The sequence below is a fragment of the Cupressus sempervirens genome, chromosome 10 (assembly GCF_028749045.1).
Source record: "Cupressus sempervirens isolate cs-2001-9-10 chromosome 10, ASM2874904v1, whole genome shotgun sequence".
NCBI lineage: Eukaryota > Viridiplantae > Streptophyta > Pinopsida > Cupressales > Cupressaceae > Cupressus > Cupressus sempervirens.
Genome location: NC_143127.1, coordinates 442549566 through 442561468, shown reverse-complemented (window position 1 = coordinate 442561468; position 11903 = coordinate 442549566). Strand labels below are relative to the sequence as shown.

Genomic DNA, 11903 nt, shown 5'->3' with positions numbered 1-11903 from the left:
AATAATAATCTTAATCTTACCTTCTTAATAAATTATAATAATAATTAATCACAACACAATAATTGTAGCTTCGGCCTCTTTCCAATAAAAAACCATAAAAATAAGTACTTTCTCAAACAGATCAAATTCAACTAGGGTAAATAGCCATTCATATACATCGGCAGCATGTGTCAAAAAAGATAAAGCACGTCATAAGACGACGCATGTTGCCATGGCACTCTTCGGCGGTTTTGGCTTATGCAGAGGCCAAAATGCACCTGATTTAAAATTTTGTTTATATTTTTAAATAAACTAAAATACATAAACTGATCTGTAATTTTGAAAGTAATTAATAAATACAAATTTTAACCATCCAGAGAGAACATCAATCACCGGCTAAAGGTGGAATAAATACCCACAGTTAAGCGATCCACTGGCAGATAGGAAAAGAACAAATGAACTAGTGGAACCATGATAAAACGGTTTATTTGACACTTGTCCACTAAAGATTGGGCTTGAACAAACACCAATCAAAATACATTGCCAGAAAAGTTGTGAATACCAAATCTAATGATACATTATTCAGTAAGAAAGTGAAAACAGCAGTGTCCCCGTCGAACATCTTTCTGGTAGATGATGTGCCCAAAAAAGAAAATCTGTAGACCCAACATCTTTATGCAAGTCACCGAGTACTCCCCTCGTCTTTGTTGCTGAACTGTGGTGTATACTGGCTTGTGGAAGATGGAGAATAACCAGGAGCAGTCGGAGAATAACCAGCACTGGGACTATTTAACCGAAAACAGTGATTCGTAAACAAGTCAATAACTGATTGAAAGTCTTTGAGCTAGAAGTTTAAAATCTTTAAAATCAAGCCAAACATTTACCTGTATTGTGGTGAACTTGGACTGAATCCAGGACTTGCAGGTGAATAAGGTGGACTGCAATATTCGTTGCATCAGTAATGGTAACAAAAAGAACAAATTTGCCTTCATCATTACATACTTGCTCTAGCGCCATTTGGCAAAGCACAACACATATATATAATGTGTACGTAGCTCCTAAAATTAAGGATATGACTTCTTGCAAGATACTATTTTTGTTTATTTGCAAGAACTTCTAGATTTGATTGTGTATAGTTTCTGTGAACCCAAGAGGATCTAAATAAAATTTAAATAAGGAAGTTGCGTGCAGATTTCTAATCCAGGAAAAGATGCAGGTAGTTGCTTAGAAAACCGTATAATATACCCACTCTATAATGTGTAAGAAGATAATTTGAGATAGTGATTGCGATAGTGAATGGTGTAAGTGGTCCTACGATAGACTCAATTCAAGAAGTTTCAGTTAAATGCCAATCAATCGTTTCTGTGCCAAAAAGTCTGAAATTTATTGTAATAGGTGTATTGCCAAGTATAACAGAAAGGTCTCCCATTTTTTTTGCACTTGCAAGGTGTATTTTATTTTTCACTTACATGTATAAGCTTTAAAGTCGTATAGCTGATGTCTTCTTCCTAATTTGAAATATTGCGTTATACTGCAGAAATATTTACTATTTTTAAAAGTCTCTTATGTATAATATAATTATAATGTATAAAGCATTATAATTACTTATATTATTTATATAGCTAAAAATATATATAAAAATCACATACCTAACTTTAAACAAAATTATGTAAAAGATGCAGAGATATCCTTCCCAATGCATCTATTTTTTTAAAAATCTGTGGTGTATATGAACGGAATATGCTTCTCCATAATATTTTTATATTTTACTGGGAGTTTATAAAAAGTTAAAAAAAAAAATCATGACGAAAGCCTAGTTTATATTTACTGTTATGGATATAAGATAAAAACAAATGTACTTCCCTATTTTAATTCGTTGCTGCTGCTATAATTTGGCTTCTTCCAGTCACCCTCCTCGTATTTGATTTTATTTGATTTCAAACTTTTTATATTTTGTGTATTTATCAGTCACAAAAGCATTATTTATTTGATTGCATGGGCTATACTTTACCAATGTTATGTCAACTGTTTAGTTTATTTTAATCATTTTTATTATTAAGTCAACTGCACATTTTAATCTTTATAGATTTACACACCTGGGGGCACTTTTAGCCGCTGTATAACACCTCTCGATGTAATTATATTAAAAGTTATTTATATATTATTAACTAGGATTAGAGAGGCCATGACATTTCCAATACTGTTTTCAACCGGAATACTGATTTTTATTTGAATTTATAATTTATTCCTATTCAGCTATTAGCACATATTCTCCACAGAAGTCAAAAGCCTTGAATCAAATTGCCTCAGCTTCTTACCTTAATTGCACCACCACAGGGAAACATTTCCCATCTCCCTTGGCATCTATTTCAGTTAGTCTTCTGATTGTTACTCTTGTCCAGAGGATTTCTTATTATCTCACAATTTCATTTTCTCTTCTTGTTGTGGTATAGAGCCAGGGCAATGGATCTAGGGAATGAGAAAGAAAGAAGTTATATTGATAACCACAGATGACCAAAAGTAGGTCGATGGGACAACAGGTCACAGCAATTAATAAAAGAAAGCTCTAGGAAAAAGGAACCTTAGAATCAAAATAATGGAAGTACAAAGATAAAATAAAGCACCCTGCAGCTAACAGATAGCTATGAAGAGCACTCAAGAGCCCTAAAAGCATCTGCCCGCGACAACTAGAAGGAAATCACATCAAATGTCCCTGTCTTGTCTGAAATGATGGCACCGTATGAATCATCATTAGTCACTCTGCACAGAAATGCTCCTTAGGAAGCATCCAAAGTCAGATGACCACACTGGATATCCTAGGGGAATTCAAAGTGCTACCACTAAAACACCCCTGACATCCAAGGCCAACATAACTCCCATAATATTAAAAAAAAATTGTAATATGAGTTTACAACTGTGGTCTGAGAGACAGCTGGTAAATAGTAAATACATGTCACCAAAATGAGGCCGCCATGCCAACAGGGATGAATAGACCCATGTCCAAATGGGAAAGCAAGCTGTGGAATCTGAGCAATCTAAAGCAATCTAAGTTGTAATGGTGTGCTGAGAGAAACAAGGACATGCCCTGGGGCTTAGTCAGGTGTGTGTGTGTGTGTGTGTGTGTGAGAGAGAGAGAGAGAGATGCCACTGGGAATCTAACAAAAGTTAACTTAATGATATGTGGAGTGCTATCTTTGCCTTGACATCGGCTGATCTGTTTCTGTAGACTGTTGCCATACTGAGAAGTGCAAAAATTATGCATACAAAGAGTTTTGAGTTTGCCTAAACTAATCTGAATAATAAAAGAGTCTAAAGACAGTTTTCAGGTCATCTTGGAGGCACATCTACATGGATATAGGTAAATGGTATTTCTAATTTTTTTTCCATTTAGCAGCAATGTTCTCGTCAGTGATTTGGGATCTAAATATTTGTTTAACTAAAATCAACTTTAAACGCCCTGCTCTTTTATAATTACACATATAATATTCCTAAGGTGAAATATTCTTTAGGTGTCAGGTGGTCAAATTGCAATAGAAAATATTGAGCAATTCAGGTGTAAGTATCAAACTTCTGATTTAATGAGAACCTATCTAAAACCCATTGTTTCCTTCAAAACAGGATGGGAAAGCCTCACATCAACCTGTTTAACATTAAATATATCTTGCAGCATTGCATATATTATATCATACAGTTGTATCAAAATTTTAATAATGCTAGGAAGTCTGACATGTTATGGACACTAATTTGCACGTGGAAACATCTGAGTCGGATACGATACTATAAATTGTTCTTTATAACAAGTTGAATTATGTTTCCAGTTTGTCACAAATTTGTAAATTCGTGTTAGGGAATTTTTCAGTAATGACACTTCATAACTAAAACCCTAGATCCGGGTAAAAGCAGCCTTAAGACATTTCCGTGGTTTCTGCTCAACATCTGGTCTACATTTCTAAACATCACACAGACCTGTGGAAGAAGCCTAGATAAGTCACAACCACACTATAGTTCATTCAGAAACCCTAGATCGGCAATTATCAATCACTAAATACTCCTAATCTCCGCCGTCAATCTATGGATTAATTTCATCTAGTACTCATCATTTAAGGAAACCTGGAAATCTGATAGCATAACTTGAAAATATAAAGAAACCATCCAAATACAAAAATTTTAAAATAATCAGGCCAATGTTGTTGATTATTTGGATGAAGATTATATACATGCTTTTGAAGTTTCACAGTAAAAAGGAATGGTTATGCATTTATTATTTTACTCCAGTGTCAATAAACACCTGTAGTTAGAAAACTAGTTTGTGATCCTTGTGGAAGATGATGAAAGATTAGAATCTGTGATTCTCATTGATGACATGCATCATATTGAACCCCCTGGAGACATGCAACTTTGCAGTAAGTAAGAACATAATAATTCATAATATTTTTGTCTCCTAGGATTAAAAAACTTTTGCCTGCAAGTCAAATCAATAAGATATGAATATATGGACGTTACTTTTGATGTCAATATATGTTTTTCAAAGGGGATATTAACAAGATTTATTAAATTAACCCTGATTCTTGTGATCATTGTCTCTACATATGTCAGGAGGTTGATTTTTCCACCACATATAAATTTCCAGTATTTTTCTAATATGCAGATATGGGAATTGATTTGAAGCATAATAAGAGGATCAAGATGATTGAAGCTCCCAGTGTTACATATTGATGTCTTTACATATGCCATGAGGTTGACTTTTCCTAGACACATCTGAGTTTTCAATATGTTTCTAATAGGCAGAAGTGGTGTAGAATGTTTACAAAAACCACATGGACAAAAGGGATTATAATCAGTAATCATGGCAGGCAAATAATGTAGAAAGTCTCTTAAGGATAGGTAGGTTGAAAAGAAGACCTATCTTTGGAGTTAATGCATATTGATATTTACAGGCCCTATACAAAGATATACTTTATGGTGCCACATTCTTTCCTATATGATTATGGTTACACCAGGAATTTACAGTTATATAGCCTCAAAAAGAAATCAGGAGCTCTCAAGGAATTTAAGCATTTTAAAATTTGGTATGCAGATTAAGGCTTTCAAATCTAATTATCGGAATAGATTTAATTTCAGCATGTTTGTTGATTTCTACAAGTTATCAATATGTAGGGAGCTATCAGCACTGCATGTCTCAAAAGACCAAATTGCTAGAGATTATTAACTATGTTATGTAAACAAGAAAACAGTTTCTATGATTAGCCATGCTAAAATGATGAAAAAACAGTTTTGACAATTAAAATTTATAGAGAAATGAAGATACAAGAAACTCTAGTTAAAATGAAATAATTAACCATGGGAAAGTGATGAAAAAAGAGTTTTGACAATTAAAATTTATAGAGAAATGAAGATACTAGAAACTCTAGTTAAATGAAATAAACTTTTTTTCATTTAAGTAGAGTTACTAGTATCTTCATTTCTCTATAATATTTAATCATCAAAACTGTTTTCTCATTACCACAGTTGAACAATTCAAAGAAATGGGCAAATGAGAAATACCGCCTTACCTTGTAGGACTGTAAGTAGGACTCGCTTGCGAAAATGAAGGAGATGTTGGTGAATAAGATGGTGAATTAGGACTGTCAAAGAAAAAGTTTCAAGATCAATAAAGTCAACACAAATCATATCTCATGGACATGAAAAAGCAGCAAACAGCAGCATTATATTGCAATTTTTACCTGTAATTTGGTGATGTTGGGCTGTATGGACTTGAAGGGGAATATCTTGGACTGCTTGGAGAATATGCCGGTGATGTCGGGCTGTACTTCGTAGAGGCTGGATTATAACTCGGAGATGTTGGGCTATAGCTTGGCGAAGTGGGACTGTACCCAGGAGAGGTTGGACTATAACTCGGTGATGTTGGACTATAACTTGGCGACGTTGGACTATAAGCTGGAGATGTGGGGCTGTATGCAGGAGATGTGGGGCTGTAGGCAGGAGATGTCGGGCTGTATGATGGTGATGTCGGGCTGTATGAAGGTGATGTAGGACTGTATGCAGGAGAAGTAGGGCTATATGCTGGGGAAGTGGGACTGTATGCAGGAGATGTGGGGCTATAACTGGGAGAAGTGGGACTGTAGCTTGGGGATGTAGGGCTATAACTGGGAGAAGTGGGACTGTAGCTCGGGGATGTAGGGCTATAACTGGGAGAAGTGGGAGAATAAGATGGGCTTGTGGGGGAATATGCTGGAGACGTAGGGCTGTATCCAGGAGAACTTGGACTGTAGGATGGTGATGTAGGACTATATCCAGGAGATGTGGGACTATAACCTGGAGATGTTGGGCTATATCCAGGTGAGGTCGGGCTATATCCAGGAGATGAGGGGCTATAGCCTGGGGATGAAGGACTGTAGCCAGGAGATGAGGATGGAGAGAAAGCCATCCCACCAACATAGGGAGAAAATTGGGCTTCTGTAATTGGTGAGCTACGGAGACTTGGGCTAAGCAAATAGCTTGGTGACATCATCGCATCATGATGTGGTGTTCCTGTTATTGGGGACCGAGATGGTGTCATGCCAAAGTCTACCATTCCTTCCATATAGCTGGGTAGCTGGAGTTCAATTGCCTGTTGTAGCATCTGGTCATTCAAATACAATGCACAATCACCTGTACCAATCGGAGCTAACTGGCCAAGCATGATGTTCTCTGTAACACCCCTCAGAGGATCTGCCTCGGCAAAAACAGCAGCATCCAAAAGAATATCAACTGTTTCCTCAAACGAACATCGCATCATTGGCCCTGTATCATTACGATTAATACCATGTCTAGTAATGGCCATTAGATGGCCACGATATGTCATTGTGTCGCACAAAATGGCTAAATGTCTGTAATTCACATATGACCCGTCAAAGGATATCACAACACGAAGCTCATCAAGAAGGGATTTCCTCACAGCCTCTATTCCAAGCACCTCAATAACTTCAATCAAGTGATTACTTGTTGTCCTTGTAGCATCAACATCTTCATGGCACATAACAGCTAACATGTTGACCCCTTCTGTATCCAACATCCATTCTGTCTCAGGCTTGAATCCTTCATTCTCATCAAACTTATTAATTTTTCCAGATTTTATAAAAACTTTATTAATATCTGGAATGCCTCGTAAAGCCATTTCTGTGAGCATGTTGCTCTCAATCTTCTTCAGAAAGACATCATCTTCAGAATTTTGATCTTGTGATTCTCCCTTGGGAGCTTCTTCATTCATGATACGTATTCGAAGAATAAGTTTTTCTGCATTATCATCATTGAAAATGCATGTCAAATCATCATCAAACTCAAGGTTGATTTTTTCTGCAATGTCTGCCATACTGAGCTTTTTATCAACCATCATCTCCCTATTCAGTTCAATACGCAGCAGCCATGGAGATATTTTTTCAGGTGCAATATCCTCATCAGGCATTTCATAGTATGATTTCACGAAATCAACATCCTCCTCTATAATAGTGCTCATTGGATCTGGATCATACCACACTTCAGTAGCCTCTGTAACACTTCGCAGGGTTGTGTACTCTAGTGCACATTGAACATTCTTTGCTCTCTCTTTTGTCTTGTTGACTTCTGGCTTTAGATACACTGATAATGATGGTGTTTTTATTTTCTTTGCAACATTTATAATTTCTCTCAGCCGAGGAACACCAAGAGTAACATTTTTGGCACTAACACCAGCGTAATGGAAAGTATTCAATGTCATCTGAGTAGCTGGTTCACCAATTGACTGTGCTGCAACACATCCAATCATCTCTCCCGGAGCCACCAAAGACTGAAGGAAACGAGATTCAATCTCACCAACTACCCATTCAAATGCTTCCTTTGTAAGGTGGTACTCCTTCAGTACACGTTTACTTGCAAATGTACTGCGCAGTAAAATATTGAAGAAAAGAGTGGCATTCTTTTGGGCCTCAATACTGATGTGATCGTCACCGGGAACAACCTTTAGTCTTTCCTGAAGCTTGTCAATTGCTTCTACTATTTCCATAGGATGCATATCTGATCGTTTCCTTGGATCAATTTTGAAGGTTTTCTGGGCATTCCAGATGAGCCTCTTCAGATTTACAGGCATAGGCCATGAGTTATCACCACTGGGTGCAATCTCTGTTCCTAACTGCCGTCTATCTGACTCCAGTTTCTGCAATTCTGCATCAAAAACATTTTGGAACTCCCTGATAGTTTTCAGATCATCTACATGTTCTGGCAACATGTAGCTAGGATTCCAATTTTCTTGATCAATTTCGTATCTATAAACATTTTCAAACTCTTTCCTTTTCATCTTCAAAGAGTCAAGCTTTTGTGACTCAATCCAAACAGCATCCATACCATCCTCACCATACAAGAACTGGATGACATCGCCAAGTGAATTCCTGACAGTCCCATCATACTTAACCATGATATCCTCCATAGCTTTCACAAGACGACGCTGTATGTACCCTGTTTCTGATGTTTTCACTGCAGTGTCTATCAAACCTTCACGTCCTCCCATTGCATGAAAAAAGAACTCTTGAGGAGTCAAACCACGTAGATACGAATTCTCCACAAAGCCTCTACTTTCTGGACCTTTATCGTCCTTTGTAAAATGTGGTAGGGTTCTTCCATCAAATCCATATGGAATTCTCTTCCCTTCTACATTTTGCTGTCCCACACAAGCAGTCATTTGAGATATGTTAATGAAACTTCCTTTTGACCCAGCAGTAACCATAGCCTTCAAATTGTTACTCTCAGATAAACTTTTTTGTGCACTGCTTCCTGCATCATCACGAGCCTTATTTAACACCTGAAAAGGGAAATAGAAAACACTTTGGTAAGAGGCAGTAAATTATAAGAATGAAAAAAGTTATATACTGTAGATGATTCAAGGATACCTGATTGACTCTGTTTTCAAAAGACTCCATCATTGTTCGACCAGGTTCTGCTTCCAATTGCTTATCCTGAGCAGCCTTAATAAGTTGTTTGACTTCATTCTTTGCTTTTGAAATTGTTTCATTAATAACTTCCATGGTAGCAGCATCAGCAATTGTGTCTCCTATACCAATACTGAAACCCTGTTGTAGCAGCCAGTAGTTTACAAGCCACTGTGTGTGACCTAAAAACTTACGAGCAGCATCTGGACCAACTTCCTCCCTGGTAGATGTATACATATTATTACAAAAATGACATGCATCTAGAAAAGTGAATCTCAGAAAATAATTCTATTCTACAGTCTGTAGAATCCTTCTATATTCAGATATTGCTCAGATACCTATAGCAGTATAGCCATGTAAGGTGAAAATTCAGTATGCCAAGACCCACAAATAAACAACACAAGAATGTACATATTTTTGAGAAACTCTTATATATTTCAACTGCACCCAAAAAACAGAAGACTCTTGAGTGTTTTTACTAGCCTGTGGATGCCATTTAAAGTACACAAGTGGTGATAGAAGTATACCAGATGACATGAATTAGACTTCCTGTAGAAGTCCCAAGGGTTTTCTTGCAAAGAGTGCCAGAAATAACCTCTCCTTTCTCAATGCGGACACATGTATCCCCTGGTGTAATAAATCCTGTTTCAGACTCAGCATGCCATGCAGAATACCTTATCAGATTAATTTGCTTTGGAATAATCAGATTGAAGACTTGTTTGCCAGTCCAAAGCGGCCTTGGCTTTAGAATAGTTGGAGCAGGTATTTTTCCATCAAAATCCTCCCACCACATTAGGATATTCATAAAGACATCCTGCAAGGAACCAAGGTTGTCATTATAACATAAACTGAGTGAAACTTGCAATACGCAACATTGCAGATTTTCCCTAACCTCTCACACTATTTACCTTTTCTATAAATGTGTCTCTTTTTGTAATCTTTCGACAACCCAATAGTGTATCTTGCACAATACCCATGACAGGCCTATTTGACTGCGGAGAGACGATGCATTTTGGCACCATCATTAGTTCCAAAACTTCTGCTCTTGTCTCAAATGACTGGGGAACATGCATGTTCATTTCATCTCCGTCGAAATCAGCATTGTAGGGTGATGTGACTGACAAGTTTAATCTGAAAGTTGAGTAAGGCATGATTCTGATTCTATGGCCCATGATAGACATCTTATGAAGACTTGGTTGTCGATTAAAAAGAACAAAGTCTCCATCATTCAAGTGCCTCTCCACCTACAAGGCATAGATTAAGAAAAACACTTTTGCATAAAAGTATTTCAGAAAATATGAATTGCAGTAGTCGATCTTATACCTTATAGCCCAACTCTAGATGGTGATCGCTGCTCTTTTTCAAGTAACGGAGGTCAAGTCGCTGACCATCCTCCCTGATAATGTATTTCGCACCAGTTTTACCTGGTGGAGGATGAGGTCCATATTCGACGAGTTCCTTTAATCTGTTTGACTAAGACAAGCTGAATGAGCATAAATTATATAACAATGGTCATGCAGCAGAAAAGATTAAGAAACTAACATTTTCTGATATTCACCTTTCTAAGTTGTACGGAGTGACAGTCTCTGGGTATGTCAGGTTCAGTGCAATACTCCAGGGAACTCCTAATTCATCAATGTTAATATTAGGATCAGGTGTAATAACAGTACGTGCAGAAAAATCTACACGCTTCCCCATCAGATTTCCCCTGATGCGACCCTCTTTAGCTTTCAATCGACTGCATATTGATTTTATTGGTCGTCCTGACCTCTGGGTTGCCTGACAATCAAAAGCATAAAATATTAGCTTGGGATTTGAAAACTCAAACATAATTAATAAGAGCAATATTTACCCTTGGCTGACCAGGCAGCTCATTGTCAAAATATGTAGCAATGTGGAATTGCAACAATTGGGCAAACTCGGAAATAATATGAGCTGGAGCCCCAGTTTTCTCCTGCTTTTTAAGATTTTCATTGTGTCTGATAATCATGGCAAGCTGATGAGTAAGATCATCCTGCAAAATTATATGAATGAACTCTATCAAATCTTTGCAGGCACCAATGAGATGACATGACAGTCTGCAGAAATATGATTTTTCACAAAGCATAAGTTCATAATATCTTGTAATTTTGAGCTAAAAATATGGAGCTGTCTGTCTAAAACACCAAAGGAAAATGTGAATAATACCTCACTCCTACTGGTGGTGTCCATCATAACTGAAGGTCTCACTGGAGGTGGTGGAACTGGAAGCACTTGTAAAATCATCCAGTCCGGACGAGCATATTTTGGATTCAATCCCAACATTTGACACTCTTCATCAGTAATTCGCTTCAAAACACTCAAAACCTGCATAGAGGTAAGACAAATTGCATTGAGATAACAATATACAGAAACTGTTTGCATTTTGAAACTGACTGTATCCATTAACTTTTCTTTAACATAATTACCCTCTCAGCCGATAATTGTTGTTTTCTCTCAACAGGCTCCGGCATCAACTGCTCTGGGTCATCCGCTTTCTTGCGTGGAGCTTTATATTCAGCCATTATTTTCATTCCATCAATGTAGATCTTGGGCTGCTGAGCACCACAACCTCCGTGCCGCTTCTTCTTAACCTCGTCATCTCCATCTTGACCTTGATCCTCGTCAATGACATCTCCACCTTCACACTTCGCTTTATTCTTGCAACAATCCAAAACTTTTCTGAGCCTGTGTTTTGGGTTCTTTACTTTCAATGCTTGTTTGAAACGATGATCTTCCTGGAATTTAAAAAAAGGTATAACCTCAGTTTAAACAAAATAGAAGGGCCACAAAAATTTGACAATATGATGCAATAAAATTATAAAAGCAAATTTTATTTCTTACTTATAGGCATTTGCCAGCATTAACTCTTCTGAAGTAGGAAACATGTAACCAATTGTAAAGTTAACGAACAACTCCTGATTCTGATTACATTTTCTAGAGTTTATTAAGCCATCCGTAATGTCT

The 11903-nt window shown here is 37.1% G+C and overlaps 1 protein-coding gene across 1 annotated transcript in view; it reads right to left on the bottom strand.

The window, feature by feature from the left end:
• Window positions 1-258: 258 nt before the first annotated feature.
• LOC149534618 (DNA-directed RNA polymerase II subunit RPB1-like) overlaps window positions 259-11903 on the bottom strand; it is a 30717-nt gene continuing 19072 nt past the window's right edge. Inside the window, exons 3-14 of the mRNA XM_089804788.1 lie at window positions 11366-11674; window positions 11106-11264; window positions 10771-10932; window positions 10477-10697; window positions 10242-10383; window positions 9827-10162; window positions 9446-9732; window positions 8880-9138; window positions 5703-8791; window positions 5532-5603; window positions 864-917; window positions 259-764 (exon numbers count right to left, since the gene is read on the bottom strand). Coding sequence (XP_089660914.1) covers window positions 662-764; window positions 864-917; window positions 5532-5603; window positions 5703-8791; window positions 8880-9138; window positions 9446-9732; window positions 9827-10162; window positions 10242-10383; window positions 10477-10697; window positions 10771-10932; window positions 11106-11264; window positions 11366-11674 — 5193 coding nt within the window. The 3' untranslated portion in view covers window positions 259-661. The remainder of the gene's footprint in view (window positions 765-863; window positions 918-5531; window positions 5604-5702; window positions 8792-8879; window positions 9139-9445; window positions 9733-9826; window positions 10163-10241; window positions 10384-10476; window positions 10698-10770; window positions 10933-11105; window positions 11265-11365; window positions 11675-11903) is intronic.